Below are 21750 nucleotides of genomic sequence, written 5' to 3'. Positions count from 1 at the left end.
GCACGCGCTCAACCAAAAATCGAAAAATTATGGAAATGAGTTATATATACCGAAAAATAGCTTAACTCTTTGGCAACACAATGGTACAAGAATCAATGTTCTAAGATGTTTCTACAAGAAATTATAGTCATTTATATCAGGTATGGTAACGGCGATGTAGGTAGCGCGTCTGTTCTCAACCCATGTATTTTCTGGAATTTTTTCCTTGTTTTTTATTGCTTTTTCTTTGCATTATTCTTTCTAATATAATAATTATTTGGCATCATATAAGAGTAAGTGGAGCTTATCAATAGACGTCTAGCCTATCAGGAAGCACCTGGGTACACTCGGCAGTATTCCCCCTCCAGATGGTGCCAGGTGAAATCACTTCATTATTACGTTTATATCAGCTTATATATCAACTATACGGCTTATTTATCTATCAGAATTGATCTAATATGATATAATAAACACTATAAATAACAAACAAACATGTTATATACTCTAGACTGAATAAAATAGGCCATAATATGGCGAGAGTCCACCAGCAGTATTTCGATATAAGAGTTACTCCTGGTTTCCATGTTGTATTGTTTGGTCTGTGAGTGATAGAAAACGGTATTTTGAAGAGGATAACTGCACTAGAACATCAATTTACTTGGAAAACCACTGAAACAAGCGCGATTTTCACGAAAAAAAAAAAAAATTTTGGAGACGGTGGGCCGGCCGGCATTCCAGGCCTATATCTCGGAAGTAACTTTTTCACTTATTTCACTAAATTACACCATTATTAATGATTATATTGAAATGATTTTCACTGACAATATAAAACAAAGTGTGTTTGACTATTTGCGGCTTCTTTTTTTGGAATATATCAAATATTTTTGATTTTGTGGGAGGTAAAAGGCAGATATTTTGGTGAATGCCAAAAAGTCTATCAAATGTATTCCTCTTCAAGGGGGGCTCCTTGGCGTGGTGAAGAGGCTCTTGGTCTGAGGAATTAGACCTATCGGTCTTCTTCCTCAGACCGAACCTAATTACCCCCCAATCTCCCCTCCCCTATCCCATCCTCCCCATCCTCCCCTTTTTCCTTTCCTCCTCCTCCTCCTCCCCACTCCTCCCTTTTGCCCTTCCTCTTTTTGTCCTTTGGGATTTCTCCCACAGGCGCGCTAGTTCCTGGGTAGGAGAAAGGATACCGGGGTCCATCCCATTCCGTTGAGGTTCTTAGCGGTGGCGTAGTTTGCCGTGGAATCTGGATCGCCTGGGGATGTCCCGATCCCTCTCCGGTATCCCGGAGTAGCTTTGGGTGTCTTTCGGGCGACGAGTGTATCTCTGGAAGCCACCTTTCGGATTCCGGAGGGGGTGGCCGAAGGAGGTATGCTTTGTGGCGGATATCCGGCCGCCCTCTCTTTTGTCCACCGAGGTAGCTCGGCAGATGTGAGGTTGCTATCCCGGATTGTTAGTTTACTAGCATGATGGGTAGGGTATGGCACGGGTTCCATGCTGCATCTGCGCTACTTGCGGTGCTGAGGTCCTCTTGGGCGCGGAGGGAGATTTCTGGCCCTTTCATTCCTCCTAGGAACTATCCCTCCCCGGTCCCCCCTTTTTTTTTTCTTTTTTTTATTTTTATTTTCTTTTCTTCTTTCTTTTTTTTTCTTAAAAACAAAAAGAAAGAAGTAACCTAACCATGGCAGCCCTAGTCCATGAACCTGGTACCCCCGGGCCCCTTCTTGATACCGCACCCCGTTCTGACCCCGCCTCGTCTTTGGACCACTCTTCAGACATTCCTCATGCCTCTGTACCTATTGCCGGTACTGTTTCCTCACCCGCTTCAGGTACTGAGGCCTCGACTGACTCCTTCGATTTATCAGACCTTCGCTCTCCTCTGACTATGCTTCCGGCCTCTCCCTCTACGGTGCGGCAATTTTCAAATCGCCGACCCGTTCCACGTCGGACCAACTCTGGTCCCACGCCTAAACGTCAACGACAATTACCTGCTGATGATACTTCTCCACCTTCACCTTCTCGTTCTTCTCAGAAACGATCGACACGTCCTTCACTACCTTTCCACGCTCAGTTTCAGACTGAACAGTGGACTAAATTCTTCACTTTACGACCAACTTCCTCTACTGCCTATCTTTCTGACCATAGTATTGGCAAGGCACTCCTACGCCATGTTGGTAAAGATATTTCTTTTCATGCTCTTAAGAGCGGTACGCGCATCATTACCGTACAGAATGCTACCCAGGCTCGTGAGCTCTCTCGTCTTTCCCATATAGATACTGTTCCTGTCACCCTTGAAAAACATCATTCCCTCAATTCTTGTAGTGGTACCGTCATTCTGCCCCATACCATAGTTCAACAAAATTTCCAGACATGTGGCACCGACATTCTAGAACAGCTGGAACTCCAAGATCTCCCAATCCTCAAGGTAGACACTTACGTTCTTCCTGCCCGTGGGCGGAGACGATACCCTAGCAATGTGGCTCGTTTAACTTTTGACAGCCGAGAACTCCCATCCTCAGTTTATATAGCAGGACATCGGTTACAAGTTCGAAAGGTGATCCCTACACCACAACAGTGTAGAAATTGCTGGCGATTTGGCCATCCAGCGAAATATTGCAGATCTATCGCCGAATGCCCAGTCTGTGGTGCCGATGACCATTCTAATACGTCTTGCAATCGATCTCCCTCTTGCCTTAACTGTCATGAGGCTCACCCTTCGTACTCTCGCCGTTGTCAGGTCTATTTAAACGAGCGGGAAATCCGTTACCTCAAAGAGACAGAAGGTCTCCCTTATGCCATGGCAGTTTCTCATCTCCGCCTCCAAGGGAGACTCCCACGTGTTTCTTATTCCCGTGTTTCAAAACGTCCCCCCACTTCTGGTATCCCATCTTCTACACCCACCTCTGTGGTTACCTCTCCCATAATCACTCCTGTATCTAATCCTTTTGCTGTCCTCGGCTCAGACGTCCCTACTTCAACGCCTCAGTCTAATCTCGCTTCTTCGAGTTCTCTCTTACAAGCCTCAGTATCGACGAGACCTCGTACGACACCTCTTCCCAATCGTCCCTCTACTTCTCAAAAGTCAAAAAAAGGTCCGGTAACACCTCCTACCCATCTTCCACCTCCTCATTTTACCCTCCCTGTCTCTGTCCCTAGTTCTTCCCCTCTCACTGGCTCAGTTACAAGTGCAGAGGTTCACCCTCCTCCTCGTAATGTACCTTCCTTCCCTGTTCCCTCCCAAGTTTCTTCCTCTTCTGCCACCTCCCAGGTTCCTGTCTCTTCTGTCCCCTGCCACGCTTCTCCAGTTCCCTCCACCCTTTCGCCCCCCCCTACCTTGGTACAGTCCAATACAGTTCCAATCTTTACTCATCCTCCCCCTACCATTCCCAATATTGTCTCCCATACGACATCTCTGAATTCCGAAACACTTGAAGCAATCTCTGAATATATTGCAGAGACCAAACCATCAATGGACACTGATCCACCTTCCGCTCTTTCTCTCTCCTCTGCTCCATCTGCGCAACTCCTTTCTTCACAGCGCACCGTTCCTTCGCTGCTTGAACATTTTCCACTGCCTCCGCATGTGGACTTTTCTAACCCTTCTAGTCCGTAGGAACCCTTACCTGCGGATTTCAAGTATCTTTATCATTGCCAATCATGGCCTTTTTACAGTGGAATATACGCGGCCTCAGGGGTAATCGGGGTGAGCTTCAGATGTTACTCTCCCAGTTTGCCCCTGTTGGTATTTGCTTACAGGAACCAAAATTACACTCTGCTGTTATTTCTCACATCTCAGGCTATAATTTATTGTATTCTTCAGATCCTTTTCCTGATGGGACCTTTAATGAAAGTGCCCTTCTTCTCCGCACTGATATTCCGTACCATCAGCTATTTGTTCATACTTCGCTGCATTACACAGCAGCCCGTATCCACTTACATAGGTGGTATACGCTCTGTTCTTTATATCTCTCTCCTTCTCGGGCATTATCTATTCCGGATTTTGCCTTCCTTGTTTCGTCATTACCGCCACCGATTCTGTTACTTGGTGATTTTAATGCCCACCATTTCCTCTGGGGGGGGTCTCACTGTGATTTCCGTGGAATTCAGTTAGAGGCTTTTCTTGCCACCCACCCCCTCCATGTTTTAAATACAGGTACTCACACCCATTTTGATCCTCGGACTCATACTCTCTCTTGCATCGATCTCTCAGTTTGCTCTTCCTCCGCCGCATTAGACTTTACTTGGTCTGTTCTCCCGGACTTACATGACAGTGATCATTTCCCAATCATTCTTACTTCCCCTTCATATTCGCCACCTCTTCGCACCCCACGCTGGCAATTTAATCGGGCAAATTGGAACCTTTACTCACACCTGACTGTTTTTAAAGAGGTTCCTTCTTCGTCCTCCATCGATGAGCTTTTACACCTCTTCTCGTCCTCCGTTTTCACCGCAGCTTCTCATTCTATACCCCAAACTTCGGACAGGCATTCTCAGAAATGCGTGCCTTGGTGGTCTCCTGCTTGTGCTCGTGCAGTACGTTTGAAACGCGCTGCATGGGGCAGGTACCGGTACAATAGAACCACAGAGCGACTCCTTGATTTTAAACAGAAGCGTGCGATCGCTCGCCGTGTCATCCGTGACGCTAAACGCACTTGCTGGCGAGATTATGTCTCCACCATCACCTCTGCTTCCTCTATGAGTGCAGTCTGGAAAAAAGTACGAAAACTGAGTGGTAAATATTCTCCTGACCCGGCTCCTGTTCTGCGGGTTGCCGGTGTTGATATAGCAAACCCACTAGATGTTGCCAATGAAATTGGCAATCATCTGGTCCGTATTTCTCAGGGACTCCATCTATGCCCCTCATTTCTTTCCTCAAAGTCTGCCAGAGAGTTAGCACCCTTGGACTTTTCTTCTCTCAGAGAAGAACAGTATAATGTGCCTTTTACACTTCAAGAACTGGAGGCAACACTCTCAGCTTGTCGACCATCGGCAGCTGGGCCCGACGACATTCATATTCGTATGCTACAACATTTACATCAGTCAGCCCTTGCAGTCCTATTACGCCTTTACAATCTTATTTGGTCACAAGGAGTTCTTCCACAGCTGTGGAAATCCGCCATTGTTCTCCCTTTCCGCAAACCAGGCACTACGGGACATGAAACCTCCCACTATCGTCCCATTGCTCTTACCAGTGCAGTTTGCAAAGTAATGGAACGTCTAGTAAATAGACGTTTAGTGTGGTATTTAGAGACACACAACAGTCTCTCCACTCGTCAATATGGCTTTCGTAAGGGACGTTCTACCATAGACCCCTTACTGCGCTTGGATACGTATGTTCGTAATGCCTTTGCGAATAACCACTCAGTTATTGCCATATTTTTTGACCTTGAGAAGGCATATGACACAACTTGGAGGTATAATATTTTAGCCCAAGCCCACTCCTTAGGCCTTCGAGGCAATCTACCATCCTTCCTTAAGAACTTTTTAACTGACAGGCATTTCCGTGTTCGGGTTAATAATGTGCTCTCCCCGGACTTTATCCAAGCTGAAGGTGTCCCCCAGGGATGTGTTCTGAGCACAACACTTTTTCTCCTTGCTATTAATGATTTGGCCTCTAGTCTTCCATCAAATATTTGGTCATCACTCTATGTTGATGACTTCGCTATTGCCTGTGCAGGCGCTGACTGTCACCTCCTTACAGTTTCTCTCCAGCATGCAGTCGACCGTGTTTCCAATTGGGCCACCACACATGGGTTTAAATTTTCCAGCACTAAAACCCACCAAATCACTTTCACTAGATGCTCTGTCATCTCCGATCATCCTTTGTACCTCTATGGCTCCCGTATCCCTGAACGTGATAGTCAAGTTTCTGGGCCTCCTCTTTGATCGTAGGTTATCCTGGAAACCTCACATTACCTCTCTGAAGGCAACTTGTCACAGCCGGCTGAACCTTCTTAAAACCCTTGCTCATCTTTCGTGGGGAGCTGATCGTCGAACCCTCCTTCACCTACATTCCACCCTTATTTTATCGAAACTTGATTATGGTGACCAGATCTATTCAGCGGCATCTCCTGCTACTCTCTCTAGCCTTAACCCCATTCATCACCAAGGATTACGTTTATGCCTTGGTGCTTTTCGCTCTTCCCCTGTCGAAAGCCTCTATGCAGAAGCGAACGTTCCATCCTTATCCAATCGCCGTGATGCCCATTGCCTGCGCTACTATGTACGCTCTCATGATCTCCGCAATCCTTCCATTTATAGAATGGTCACTGATATTAGTAGACATTCTTTATTTGTTCGCCGCCCCTGCTTACTCCGTCCCTTCTCTCTTCGCCTTCATTCGCTCTTGTCTTCTCTTCAACTACCACCTTTCTATGTACATGTAGCATCTCACTTTTCCCTACCCCCCTGGGAAGTTCCAGCTGTTCGAGTCTGTTCTTTCTCCCTCCCTTGCTCGAAAGCCCAACTGTCTACGGTCGCTTCCCGCTCTCTTTTTCTTGACCACTTTCACTCTCATTCTCATGCCATTGCTGTGTACACAGATGGCTCTAAGTCTTCTGACGGCGTAGGATTCGCAGCAGTGTTTCCGGACAGCGTCGTACAAGGGCATTTACTATCTTCAGCTAGTATTTTTACTGCTGAATTATATGCCATCCTTACAGCACTTATCCGTATTGCATCTATGCCTGTGTCATCATTTGTGGTTGTCTCAGACTCCCTTAGTGCTTTACAGGCTATACAAAAATTTGATACACCTCACCCCTTAGTCCTCCGTATCCAACTTTGGCTACGCCGCATCTTTACTAAGCATAAAGATATTGTTTTTTGTTGGGTCCCTGGTCATGTTGACGTACAGGGCAATGAACAGGCAGACACTGCTGCGCGGTCAGCAGTACATGACCTACCAGTTTCTTAGAGGTATTCCATGTACGGACTATTTTGCTGTAATATCTTCCCACCTTCACACCCGTTGGCAACAACGTTGGTCTACTATGCTTGGCAACAAACTTCAGTCTATTAAACCGAGTATAGGTTACTGGCTGTCTTCTTATCACCAGTGTCGAGGTTAGGAGACTACTCTCTCCCGTCTTCGCATTGGCCATACTCGTCTTACTCATGGATATCTCATGGAGAGGCGTCTTGCTCCTCTCTGTGAGAATTGCCAAGCTCCATTATCAGTCAGCCACATTCTGTTGGACTGCCCACTTTATCAACGAGCACGCAGAATTTACCTCTGTCGTCGTCTTCGCCCCGCTGCTCTCTCTTTACCTTCCCTTCTCGCTGATGGACCCACCTTTCATCCGGACTCTCTCATTGACTTTTTGACAACGACTGACTGACTTCACAGATTCTGATACTTTCAGCCCTTTCTACTTGAATCTCTTGCTACCCTCTACCCCCGTACTATCCCCTGCCCCGCTGTTTTCTGTAACCTGCTGATCATCCCCCCTCCCTTCTGCCATCCAATTCCCTTGCTTCCTTCCCTACCCTGCAGCGCTGTATAGCCCTTGTGGCTTAGCGCTTCTTTTTGATTATAATAATAATATCAAATGTATTTTTTTTTTCCATGATAATAAGATATATTAGATGAAACATGTTCCTCCAAAAGTCGTGTCAGATGTATTCTAACGGTTGGGATTGTCGGAAGTGCCACTCGAAGTGCCATTTTGTCATACCTTGCTGCCATATATGAAAAATCATTAAATATTTTTTTTCTCTGTTTGTTGGCCAATCATACTGAAACTTTCTCACATTCTTCTACATATGAACCTCTAAATGTACACCAAAAATAAAAATTGGTTGAAAAATAAAAAAGTAGGCCGCAATTTGGTCGAACTACCCTTAAGTTTGGAGCATTTTACAACTTTTTTTAATTTTCTTCCCTCTTTTAAACCCCTCTTTTGATCTTATGAGGCTGCTCTTATTGCTACCCGGCGTCGTAAGAATCAGCTTCGCTTCCTATGTGACTGTCTTGCTGAACAAGTTCTGCCACCTTCCTTCTCCCATTTCCTGAAACCCAACCCACTGGGTACTCCCTTTCCTGATCATGCCTGTCTCCTACTTCAACAGCTCATTCTTTCTACTAAATCTCAGGTTGAAGATGCCTTCTTTACTTTCCGTCAGCATCAGTGTGCTCTCATTGTGGCTCTACCACAAGATCTCTGTAACCTTCTCTCTACCATTGCCTTTGACACTGCTCGCTTGAATACGCAAATTCATTCTTCTAAACTACATCTCATCTCATCTAGCCCTTGGTCTAAATTCTCCCTCGCTGACTGTGTTACTAACTTGTCTTCTGTCTCGCTCTCTCAGTATGAGCTTGAACTTCTTAGTTTTGGCCTTTCCTTTGCTACTTTGCCTACCCCTCGCTCTAGTATTGCCCTGATTAGCTCTCTTGATTCTTTTCGTCAGTCTCGCTCCCATAATCTTCCTGACTTGTCCACTTTTCGTGGTGCTCTCCTTCTTGCTCTTGATAGTTTGTTTTCTAAGAACCACCACCTTCCGCACTGTTACCAACTTGCCCTTTCTTCTCTTAAATCTAACACTAACATTGTCATACTATCTTCTGACAAAGGTAATTCGGTAGTTATCCTTGATCGCGAGGATTACCTCTGTAAAGCTGATGTCTTGCTCTCTGACTCATGTACCTACACTCCTCTCGTTTCCAACCCTCTTGATTGCATCAAGAGAACTTTCAACAAGAAACTAAGGACTCCGACTTCTGACCTGACTTTGACCTTGTTCAACGGTTTCATGTCATTTATCCCTCTCTTCCCTATTTCTATGGCCTTCCCAAAACTCGTAAACCTGATATTCCTCTACGTCCTATCATATCCTCTAGAGGTTCTGTCTCATATTCTCTTGCTTCTTGGCTGGCCAAAACCCTCACTCCCTTTCTTAGTACTGCCCACCTCCGTCACTCTCAAGACTTCATTGAACGGGTTTGCTCTCTCCCGACCTGTAAGATGCTTAGTCTTGACGTTGAGTCCCTCTTCACCAGTGTCCCTCTTGATGATGTCCTTGATTTTCTTAGAAGGTTCATGAAGGGTTTCTTCATCTCCCTATACCTGTTGATGTCTTTCTTGATTTTATCCCCCTCTGTGTGGACTCTAATTCCTTTTCCTTCCAAGGGAAATATTATTCTCAAACCTTCGGTGTCGCTATGGGCTCTCCTCTCTCTCCTGTCCTTGCTAATCTTTACATGGAATACTTAGGGACTGTTCTTCCTACCATCGATGTGCGCCCTTCACTCTGGCTCCGCTATGTGGATGACATCTTTGCCCTGTGGCCTCAAGACCCCAGTCTCTTCCAACCTTTTCTTGAAGCTCTTAATAATCTTGCCCCTTCCATTAAGTTTAAAGCTGAATGGGAATCTAATTCCTTGCTTCCTTTCCTTGATGTCCATGTCCACTGCTCAGATGCAGGTTTTTCCTTTTCCGTTTACCGCAAACCTATGCACAGTGGCATGTACATTCACTACTTTTCCTATCATGCTTACCCTGTCAAGAAAAGTGTTCTTATCTCTCTCTTTCTCCATGCCCTCCGCATCTGTGATCCTCAGTTCCTTCCAGCAGAAATTTCCACTCTTCATAGTTCGCTTTCCCGTCTTGGCTACCCTTCCCATTTCATAGACTCTGCCCTCTCACGTGCTAAACATAATTTCTTTTCTCCCAAACTGTACTCCTGGGAACTCTTCTGTCCTCTGCCTTCCCTACATTTCCGGTCTTTCTAATCTCAACAATTCTCTCCATCCCTTAGACATCAAGCTTACTTTCTGCCAGACTAACACTCTTCGCGCTAATCTCGTTCATACCTCTCCTCCCTCTACAGATGTTCCTATCTCTTGCTCCTCCTGTCCTCTTCAGTACTTCGGAGAAACTGGCCGATCTCTTTCTGACAGACTTAGGGAGCACAAAAATAGTGTTAGGCTTGCCGACACTAACAGTGCTCTTTTCTGTCACATCAGAGATCATAGCCATCCTATTGATTGGTCTTCTGCTAAAACTGTCTTCCCTACTTCCAACTTTAACAGTCGCCGTCTGGTTGAATCTTTCCTAATACACAACTTTCCTTTTATGAATCTTAGTCCTGGCTTCGTCTCTGTAGATGCCTTCCTCTCCCACTACATTGTAAAGTGCTCCAAACTTCAGAACACCCGTGACTTAACCTGATTCCTCCTCGTTTCTTCTCCCTCACCCCCTTCCCTCTTTCCTTTTTTCTCTTCTGGGTTGTCTTTCTTCTTTCTTGTGTTTCTGTTCCTTCATTATTTATTTTATTATTTCCCCTCCCCCCCACCTCTGTGTTCTTGCTCTCTCTCTCTGTGGGTACCTAGCTCCCTTGCAGTACTCCCCTTTCTTTGTATTTGACTGGCTCCTTCTCCTTACTTCCCCATTACTACTTCCTTCCATCTCTGCCACTAGTACTGCTACTAGTACTACTACTAGTACTAATAGTACTAGTACTACTACTAGTACTAGTACTACTAGTACTACTAGTACTAGTACTACTAGTACTAGTACTAGTACTAGTACTACTAGTACCACCACGACCACCACCCCTATCGTCATAAGCTCCTCTCTTCTATGTGCGGGTTATTTGTGTATCATTCCAGTCACGGTATTGTGCCTTTTTTTTGTTATTCATAATATGACGCCTGAGAGGAAAGAAATTTATCGAGTAATCCTTTCTCAAAGCCATATATCCAGTCTCTAGTCACTATAATGAGAGAAAACGGATGGTTAACTGTAATAAACACTCGTAGGTTACGGAAACTGTGTAAATAAAGTAAATTTTTTTTCGTGGAAAAGTTTCCCTGCGTACCTGGGTAGCCGCGCGTATCGGCCATTATCTCGGAAGTAAGTTATTTACCTATTTGGGGCCGTAGAGCCAATATTTATGAACAAATTGACCTGATTTTCACAAACATAGAATATGATTGCTCTACACGATCTTGTTCCGATTTTTGACATATCCCAAATATTTTCAATTTGTGTGGGTAAACAAGGGCAATATCTTCCTAAATGTCATGAAACTTAGAAACTGTATTTTTTTTTTTTTAGAATGAAGATAAGGTTTATTACCAACTTAGGAACTAGGGAGGATGGAATTAGAAGTGTTCTATCAGCAGTAAATGTAATAACCACTTTTCCAAGTACCACTTTGGCCCTACGCCCTGCCAAATGTAATTTTTCATAATTTTTTTTTTTCCATTTGCTTTTCGGCCAATCTTTCTGGCACTTCGTCAAATCCTGGTCGATATAAGCTTCTGTTAGTACACCACAATTGAACGTAATCGGTCGACAAATAAGAGTCGACCCATTATCGTTTCCACGAACCTTAAAGTCTCCAAGGAGTAAAATATTTGGTGTGGGATTTTCTAGCCTATCCAGATAGCTATCTATCTTCCTTAGCTGATCTGTGAATTCCTCAACAGTTGCTGATGGTGGTTTGTATACTAAGAGAATTACCAAATTCCTATTTTCAACTTTAATGCCTAGAATTTCTACTATATCATTCGTAGAGTTCAGCACTTGTGTGCAACAGAAAGTATCCTTTACATAGATTCCTACTCCTCCCTGTGACCTATTGATTCTATCACATCTATACACATTGTAGTTTTCTATCTTTATCTCTCCGTCCAAAACATCCCTTGTATGTGTTTCTGTAAAGGCTCCAAACATGGCATTCACTTCTGTTAGGAGCCCAATGACATAATGAACTTTGTCATTTTTATTTGATTTCAAACCCTGAATATTTGCAAATATGGAGCAGGAATTACCATTTGGGATGTTTTATCTCGCTTTGTTTCATTACCACTGGTGATGTATTACAGGTCCGCCATCACAAATCCGGCAATCAGTTATTCGGTTCCTTCAGTTATTTGGCACTAATTTTGGCTAGCATAATTTCAAATTTCCAGGGTCGCCACACCAACCTGCTGGTACTGTTTGGTGGCGCTACTTGCTGCATAAGTCATTCTAATTTCTTTCTCTCTATTTGTTATAACCTGCTTGCTTTTAGCCCTAGCCATGGTTCCAATGAATAAAAGAAATGCTTCTCGTTGTGTAAAGCACCTACACAGTACATTGTCCATTAAAGATAAGGTGGCTTTGAAGCCACTGTCGGTTGCCATGAGCTCAGTCTCGTGATGCAGAATATGCTTTATTATTACGCTAATATCAACACTACAGCTTATTGCCTATCACAGTTGATCTAATATGACATAATAAACAATATAAATAACATAAAACATGTTAAATACTCCAGAATGAATATTATTTGGCATAATACAGAGCAGTTCGACGGAGGTATGAAGAGGATATGGTATACAAATACCATTCTCCTCTCCCTGTCTTGGGGGCTTGTATTAGAGAAAATGGAGTATAGCACAGGGCTAACTGTGATATACACTCGTACTGCACCATAAACCTGAAACAGTTATTTTCTTTATATAGATTATCACACACAGCAGCATGTGTGTAGAGAACCTAGGATAACCCAAAAAAGTCAGACAACGTGGCTTATTTCTAGTACCTGGCTTGGGTTAGCCATATATGATTTTTGGTAAATATTCAATTCTCAGCCAGGGTAGAAACATTGGGCATGTTTCTTTACACCTGTTGTCTATGTTCACCCATCAGTAAATGGATACCTGGGTGTTAGTCGACTGGTGTGGGTGTTATCCTGGGACACTGACCTAATTTGCTTGAAATACTCTGCATAACAAGCGGCTTTCTATATAGTAGTACATGTATGTCACTGATGTCAGCTAGGCCTGTAAACATTGTACATGTAAGTGTAGTAAATAAAATTATTATTATTATTATTATTATTATTATTATTTTCTCAATTGTTTGTTGGGTTATCTTATTGAAACTTGGGCAATGTATGATGGAAAGACTTCTTAACGTACACCAAAAATTAAAAATCAGACCATAAATAGCGGAGTTCGCTTCTCAGCCATTAGCGTCCGCTTAGCGGTATATTTTTGTATGGTTGTTATGGTTATATTCTCGTTTTTTTCGGTCTCATTTGATAGAATGAAAGATATATTACAGAAATAGATATGATTTTGATTGCTTTTATGACGAAAACTACCTTGAAATTGCGCTCACAGTAGCGAAAATGTTCTATTCTTTAGCGAAGCTCAAGAGTAAACAAATGATGTCACCGTCCAATACCTGTCCGCCTGCCAGTCCAAATTTCAATACGGAGTCAAGAATGGGTTGACATTATTTATACAGTTATTACAATAATGCAGCAGTCTGCATAACAGTAAATCTTCTATTTTTTGTGAATAAAAATTCCAAATGGAAAGCAAGAGTAATATATGAGGGGCCTGGAGCCATGACTAATGAACAGAGAAAATGTTATTTTAGTGCCAGGAATGTCTGCATTGTTTATTCTGGACCCTATTTTGAAGTTGGCATCTGTTTAACCCTTTGAGGGTTTTCGTCGTGCTAGTACGTTTTACGCGTAGGGGTTTTTGACGTACTAGTACTCATAAATTCTAGCGGCCTCAAATCTAGTGGGAGAAAGCTGGTAGGCCTTCATATGTAAGAATGGGTCTATGTGGTCAGTGTGCACAGTCTAAAAAAAATCCTGCAGCACACAGTGCATAATGAGAAAAAAAAAACTTTGACCATTTTTTTTTTTGAATAAATCAGCGACTTTGCAGTGTATTTTCGTATGGTATTTATTGTTGTATTCTAGTTTTCTTGGTCTCATTTTATAGAATGGAAGACATATTACAGAAATTGAGATGATTTTGACTGGTTTTACAATGAAAGGTGCCTTGAAATTGAGCTCAAAGTAGCAGAATTGTTCGATTTTTACCAAACTTCAAAATTAAACAAATCGTGCCAAGCGTGCAATACACGTCAACTGGTGAGTCTAATATTCTTTCACAAGTGCACCAATAATATTTATACCATTTTTTACACTAATGCAGTAGTCTGCATAACAGTAAATCTTATATTTTTTGTGAAAATAAAAATTCAAAGTGGAAAGCAAAAGAATATAAGAGGGGACTTGAGACATGACTAATGACTAGAGGAAATGTCATTTTAGTGCCAGGAATGTCTTTCTTGTTTATTCTGGACCCTATTCCGAAATTGGCATCTTTTGAAATTTGTGTGAAATTGGCAAAATTGCTAAATTCTGACCACTGTACTGGATAGTTGAATTTCATAAATGAGTGGTTTCTTGCATCCATTCGATAGAAAAAATGGAGTTCTAGCGAAATATTCATGTTTTTTGTCGACTAGTACAGTGAAATTGGCCGAAAATGGGGCTCAAAGTGGGCAAAATCGCCGATGCGTAAACATCGCCGAGACCGCTAACTTTGCGAGAGCATAATTCCGTAAGTTTTCTATCAAATTTCAAACTTTTGGTGTCTTTATGATCGGGAAAAGATTCTCTATCTTTTCATAAGAGAAAATAATTTTTTTTTTTTAAATTTGGCCGACCCTGAGAACGAGTTTCGGAGAGGGCCTGTCGACCCTCAAAGGGTTAAATTGGCCTAATTGCCAATTTCTGACCACTATATTGGGTAGTTCAAATAAGTGAATGGGCGGTTTCTTGTACTCAGTTGACAGACTAGAAATAAATAAGTTTATTCAGGTATACACAAATACAGTTACATAGATTATCATACAAAATGGGAGTTGTCACAGCTGCTCTTTGCTGATGACACTGTGCTCTTGGGAGATTCTGAAGAGATGTTGCAGAGATTGGTGGATGAATTTGGTAGGGTGTGCAAAAGAAGAAAATTAAAAGTGAATACAGGAAAGAGTAAGAATATGAGGATAAAAAGATTAGGTGATGAAAGATTGGATATCAGATTGGAGGGAGAGAGTATGGAGGAGGTGAACGTATTCAGATATTTGGGAGTGGACGTGTCAGCGGATGGGTCTATGAAAGATGAGGTGAATCATAGAATTGATGAGGGAAAAAGAGTGAGTGGTGCACTTAGGAGTCTGTGGAGACAAAGAACTTTGTCCTTGGAGGCAAAGAGGGGAATGTATGAGAGTATAGTTTTACCAACGCTCTTATATGGGTGTGAAGCGTGGGTGATGAATGTTGCAGCGAGGAGAAGGCTGGAGGCAGTGGAGATGTCATGTCTGAGGGCAATGTGTGGTGTGAATATAATGCAGAGAATTCGTAGTTTGGAAGTTAGGAGGTGCGGGATTACCAAAACTGTTGTCCAGAGGGCTGAGGAAGGGTTGTTGAGGTGGTTCGGACATGTAGAGAGAATGGAGCGAAACAGAATGACTTCAAGAGTGTATCAGTCTGTAGTGGAAGGAAGGCGGGGTAGGGGTCGGCCTGGGAAAGGTTGGAGGGAGGGGGTAAAGGAGGTTTTGTGTGCGAGGGGCTTGGACTTCCAGCAGGCATGCGTGAGCGTGTTTGATAGGAGTGAATGGAGACAAATGGTTTTTAATACTTGACGTGCTGTTGGAGTGTGAGCAAAGTAACATTTATGAAGGGATTCAGGGAAACCGGCAGGCCGGACTTGAGTCCTGGAGATGGGAAGTACAGTGCCTGCACTCTGAAGGAGGGGTGTTAATGTTGCAGTTTAAAAACTGTAGTGTAAAGCACCCTTCTGGCAAGACAGTGATGGAGTGAATGATGGTGAAAGTTTTTCTTTTTCGGGCCACCCTGCCTTGGTGGGAATCGGCCAGTGTGATAATAAAAAAAATAAAAAATATAATAGATTATCATACATAGCAGTGTATGTATAGAGAACCTAGGATAACCCAAAAAAAAGCCAGACAAAGTGACTTATTTCCAGTACCTGGCTTGGGCTTGCCATATACGTATAATTTTTGGTAAATATTTTTTCTCTCGGTTATTTGTTGGGCTGTCTTATTGAAACTTGGGCAATGTATGATGGAAAGATGCTTCTTAATGTACAACAAAAATAAAAAAGACAGATGATAAATAATCGAATTCACTTCTCAGCCATTAGTCGCCTCTTTGCAGTATATTTTCGCATGGTTTTTATGGTTATATTCTCGTGTTTTTCGGTCTCATTTGATAGAATGAAAGATATATTACAGAAATAGACATGATTTTGATTGCTTTCATGACGAAAAGTACCTTGAAATTGAGCTCAAAGTAGCGGAAATGTTCGATTTTTGCCGATGTTCAATGAACTTTGTGTAAGTCAAGTTGGTTAATTTTATTAAGTGTATTCTAACCTAACCACTCTGTAATCTGGCAAACTCAGTAATCCGGCACACTACAGGTCCCAATGATGCTGGATTTGTGATGGAGGACCTGTACCTGGTAATGTCCCCTGCTGTACCTGCCCCTGGTTTCTCCAGTACTGGCTTCACGTCTGGTTGCTTATTTGGCTCAACTGTTTTTTAAATCTACCCAAATTTTTAGCTTAAGTGACTGTTGATCTCAGCCTTACCATGATGGTAATCTCATTCTTACTGTGAAATTCAGCTTACTTCACACATACTTTTGCTGTATAAGCTTACATATCATCCCCATGCATGTGTGAAGAAAATTCAGGACCAAACCATATCCATAATAAATATCCAGAGTGCTCATGTCTTTTACCATATTGAAGGTTTGGTTTGCAAAGCGGCAATCTTTTTGTTAAATTGAGTTTACATTTATTGTTACAATGTAAAATCAGTCTAAACATATAATGTTTTCAGGATGAAGATGAAGGTGAAGACATGAAGAAGGATACCTAGGGATTGGAGGTGTTGTGTAATGAGGGCTGGCCTACTAGCCCTCAATATTGGGCTAGGGACTGTCACTGTCAAACACCCCTGCTCTACACCACACCTGCCCTCTCTTCACCAATCCATATTACTTGCCTGCCCCAATATTTTAACTTTGCTATTCAGGGGTTGTTTTTCTTCAATAATATTTGATATTGGTGCACCAAAACAAATAGAGGACTCTTAGGATGTGAACATAGCCCAAGCATCTTGAAAGGTAAATTTATATCCAGTTACTAGTTGTCAGTCAGATATACTGTAGTTAGCTTTACTCAAATTGGCTTTTTTTCTACACAAAGGTATATGTGATGTCAACTGTTGTCCACATGATGAAGCTGTCAGGTGTTGTGCTCTAGGGTAGGTAGCAGACAGAGGAGAGCCCGAAAGCTCCATCTTACATGGCCAAGTAGGATGTTGGCTACCCTCATTAAGGCTTGTCTTTACTACTTGACTATTACAGTGCTGCAGCCAATATAGTTCAATATATTTTGTTTTATGCCTCTGCAAGTTGTGAGAGCCTTATCTTGTATGCTTCATAAAATGTTCATTATTTCTGGTAAGATATTTTTGAGGTGATAGATGTGTGTTGTGAATTTTCTCACTTCCCTGACAGTACATGTGTTGTGTATCATAATCAATTTATAGGGCTGTATGCAAGGCTTTTGCTTCTATGCAAAGTCCAGCTGCAGAACTCAAGACTGCCTGTAAGTTTGGATTCTAAAATTAATCTGGGTTTCAATGGGGATATATGCATTATACTTTACAATTTTTGCCTACAATGACACACTTAATTTGGCCTTTTCTAGTGTGTTTGACAAGATATTGAACAGTAGTACAGCAAAACATGGTTAAATACATTTTACTCCAGTGTTCTCTAAACTCAGAATTGAAACTGGTTACTGACTCCTGAAGAATACATTCAAAAAGTATGGAAATCATTTTTAATTGCTAGAATTTATATATATTGTGATGACAACTTTGTTTGAAGCTTGTATATTTGCATAATTTGGTGCTTTTTTTCCTTGCAGTCAGTGGTATTGCTTTTCATAATTTTGGATTCTAAAGCCAGTATTATGTAGGGCACTATTTAAGAGTAGTGGCATATGCCATTTCTTTTCATTACCAATATTTTTTGTTGTGATCTGAAAGATTAAAGAGTTCATAATAATGGTTTGTGCAGTGTAGGCTTTGCCTTGACATGTGTGCATGTAAATTCATCCAGGTGGTTGACTAGTATACTCCAACATTTGCTATCACAAGTGCTATGGAAAAATCTCTTGGTCAGTGGTTTATTTGAGCATGTGTATATTTCTCCATATACATTGTTAAAAATTTGTGAAAAATTAAAAAAAAAAAGTGATAATAGAACATACAGTGCATGAAAGACTTTCAAGTGACTACTGAGGATTTTTATATCCCAGGTTTTGTGATTCATAAAACAAGTTAAGAGGAATTGTGTTGCTGAATTTGGTGTTGTATCAATTTACAAAAACAGTATGTTAATAAATCATTTTGTGGCAGTTTATTAGCAACAACAAACTGTGGCATAATTGCATGCTTTAACAAGTTTATTGTTGAACTAATTTTTTTAAATAGTTTTATGTTCCACAAGGAAATTCTTACTGTAAAAATACATGCCATGTGTTAAGTTTGCATTAATTTGGGATCAGTGTATTTAAACTTCAAACATTGGATCTTCTGATTTTTTATAGGACAGTTGAATTTTATGGGATCAACAACAGGTAACATTATTTTTTTTTTATAGGAAATTGGTGGCTGTAGTGTATTAAGTGTCCTGCAAAATACTAGTGGTACAAAATGCTCATTTATAAATGTAGTTTTTATTCTTTACTCTTTCAAAATATACCACATGCACACAAAATAACTATTGGTCTAGTTAAAAGTATACTTGTGTAAAAATTGTGTAGAATGAGTGACTTGTTGATGAAATTCATCCCTGGTTTGGTGTCTCCCTATGAAATGTAGAAAACAGATCTTTCAGTTATAGGACATGATATCCTATGTGAAATAAAAATTAAGCTTTGTGTATATACTGTAATGTTATCAATAAAACTCATCCATATTTTGACTTTTGTACTTTGCCACTTGCTAAAGACTATTGTTAGAAACAGCTGCAACAAATCTGATGACTGTCATGATCTTCACATTCATGAGGATGGTTGAGGGAAGGGGGTAGTTAGCACTAAGCAGCATTGGTCATGCAGTGCTGGAGGGAAATGGGAGGACAGGTTCAATTCCTTGAGTCAAGAGCCCCTTGCTGGTATCAAGGCACCTTCTGTGAAGGAATAAGATTCATTATCCTGGCCCTTTAAGGAGGTGCTTTGATGTTGGTGAAAGATTCTTGATCTTGTAACGAGATCCATCCTTCCCTCATCTCTTTGGCTCAAGTAGCAGGGATATTTCTTATTTTAACCATTTCAGGGTCGAGAGGCACTCTCCTAAATTTGTTCTCTGTCGAAAATTTTTTGGAAAAAATTTTTTTTCTTATGAAATGATAATCTTTTCCTGATCATAATGACACCAAGTGTGAAATTTGATTGAAAACTTGTGGAATTATGCTCTCGTGAAGTTAGCGGTCTCGCTGATGTTTACGCATCAGCGACTTCACCCACTTTGAGCCCTATTTTCGGCCAATTCCTCTGTACTAGTCGACAAAAATCATATTTATTTCGCTAGAACTCCGTTTTTTCTATCGAACAAGTACAAGAAATCACCAATTTCAACTATCCAATAAAGTCGTTAGAAATTGGCAATTTTGCCAATTTCACACAAATTTCAGAAGATGCCAGTTTCCAAATAAGGTCCAGAATAAACAAGACAGACATTCCTGGCACTAAAATAACAAGTACTCTGTTAGTCACGTCCCCAGGCCCCTCTTATATTTCTTTTGCTTTTCACTTTGAATTTTTATTCTTGCAAAAAATAGAAGATTTACTCTTATGCAGACTACTGCATTAGTGAGAAATGGTATAAATAATATCAGCACACTTGTGAAAGAATAGACTCACCAGTTGACGTGTATTGGATGCTTGGCATGATTTGTTTACTTTGGTAAAAATCAAACATTTCTGCTACTTTGAGCTCAGTTTCAAGGTACTTTTCATTGTGAAACCAATCAAAATCATCTCAATTTCTGTAATATGTCTTCCATTCTATAAAATGAGACCAGGAAAACTAGGATACAACCATAAATACCATACGAAAATACAGTGCAAAGTCGCTGTTTTAATCCAAAATCATGGTCAAAGTTTTTTTTTTCTCATTACGCACTGTGTGCTGCAGGATTTTTTTTTTTATACTGCGCACATTGACCACATAGACCCATTCTTTCATATGTAGGCCTACCAGCTTTCTCTCACTAGATTTGAAGGCGCTAGAATTTAGGTGTTCTAGTACGTCAATAACCCTGGTGCGTAAGCCGTACTAGTACAGTGGACCCCCGATTCGCGATATTAATCCGTTCCCGAGAGCTCATCGTAAACCAAAATTATCGGAAAGCGAATCAATTTTCCCCATAAGAAATAATGGAAATGAAATTAATCCGTGCAAGACACCCAAAAGTATGAAAAAAAAAACTTTACCATATGAAATATTAAGTTTAATGCAATAGAATAATTGACACTTACCTTTAATGAAGATCTGGTGGTGATTGATGGGATAGGAGGGGAGAGTGTTGAACCTATTGTTTAGAAGGGGAATCCCCCTCCATTAGGACTTGAGGTAGCAAGTCCTTTTCCAGGGTTACTTCCCTTCTTTTAATGCCACTAGGACCAGGTTGAGAGTCACTGGACTTCTGTCACACAACATATCTATCCATAGAGGCCTGTACTTCTCATTCCTTTATGACTTTCCTAAAGTGGTTCACAACAGTGTCATTGTACAGGTTGCCAACACGGCTTGCAGTAGCTGTCTGAGGGTGATTTTCATCAAAAAAAGGTTTGCACTTTAAGCCACATTGCACACATTTCCTTAATCTTTGAAGTAGACAACTTCTTCAATTTCTCTATCCCCTCCTCCAGAGCAGTTTCCTCAGGTCTGGCCTCTTGCTGTTGAAGATGATCTAGCAGCTCATCAGTGGTTCGTTCGTCATTGTCCTCCTCCATCAACTCTTCCACATCCTCCCCACTGACCTCCAACCCCAAGGACTTCCACAATGGATTCCTCAACTGGCATAGGCTTCTCAGGGTTAGCCTCAAACTGTTTGAAATCCCTTTTGCCTACACATTCTTGCCACAGTTTTTTCCAGGCAGAGTTCAAGGTCCTCTTAGTCTCTCCCTCCCAAGCCTTACCTATAAGGTTTACACAAATGAGGATATTAAAGTGATCCTTCCAAAACTCCTTTAGAGTCAACAGAGTATCTGTGGTCACTTCAAAGCACCTTTCAAACATAGCTTTTGTGTACAGTTTCATGAAGTTGGAAATGACCTACTGGTCCATGGGCTGCAGGAGAGGAGTGGTATTAGAAGGCAAAAACCTGACCTTAATGAAGCTCATGTCCCCAGAAAGTCGCTCTGCCAAGTCTGTAGGATGACCAGGGGCATTGTCTAATACCAGGAGGCACTTAAGGTCTAATTTCTTTTCAATTAGGTAATTTTTCACATTGGGGGAAAATGCATGGTGTAACCAGTCATAGAAAAAGTCCCTAGTGACCCATGCCTTACTGTTTGCCCTCCACAGCACACACAAATTAGCCTTGAGGATATTCTTTTGCCTGAATGCTCTGGAAGTTTCTGAGTGATGCACCAATAAAGGCTTCACTTTGCAATCACCACTAGCATTGGCACACGTGAGAAGAGTAAACCATACCCCCGGCCGGGATTGAACCATCCCGGCCGGGGGTATGGTTTATTTGCAATCGTGTCATTACGATTTCTTAAGTCGTGAGAAGAGTAAGCCTGTCTTTCATAGGCTTATGTCCTGGGAGTGCCTTTTCCTGAGTAATGTAGGTCCTGCTTGGCAATTTCTTCCAAAACAGGCCTGTTTCGTCACAATTAAACACTTGTTC

General features: G+C 41.7%; 1 protein-coding gene across 1 annotated transcript in view; it reads left to right on the top strand.

The window, feature by feature from the left end:
- The window catches only part of LOC128698398 (ubiquitin conjugating enzyme 6), a 55801-nt gene extending 36994 nt beyond the window's left edge, over nt 1-18807 (top strand). The window contains exon 3 of the mRNA XM_070094178.1: nt 16656-18807. Within this exon, the coding sequence (XP_069950279.1) occupies nt 16656-16694 (39 nt within the window). The 3' untranslated portion in view covers nt 16695-18807. The remainder of the gene's footprint in view (nt 1-16655) is intronic.
- Nucleotides 18808-21750: the final 2943 nt, after the last annotated feature.

The sequence above is a fragment of the Cherax quadricarinatus genome, chromosome 44 (genome assembly GCF_038502225.1).
Source record: "Cherax quadricarinatus isolate ZL_2023a chromosome 44, ASM3850222v1, whole genome shotgun sequence".
In the NCBI taxonomy this organism is placed as follows: domain Eukaryota; kingdom Metazoa; phylum Arthropoda; class Malacostraca; order Decapoda; family Parastacidae; genus Cherax; species Cherax quadricarinatus.
Note: the sequence above shows the minus strand (reverse complement) of the source record. Positions and strands in the feature narration are given on the sequence as shown.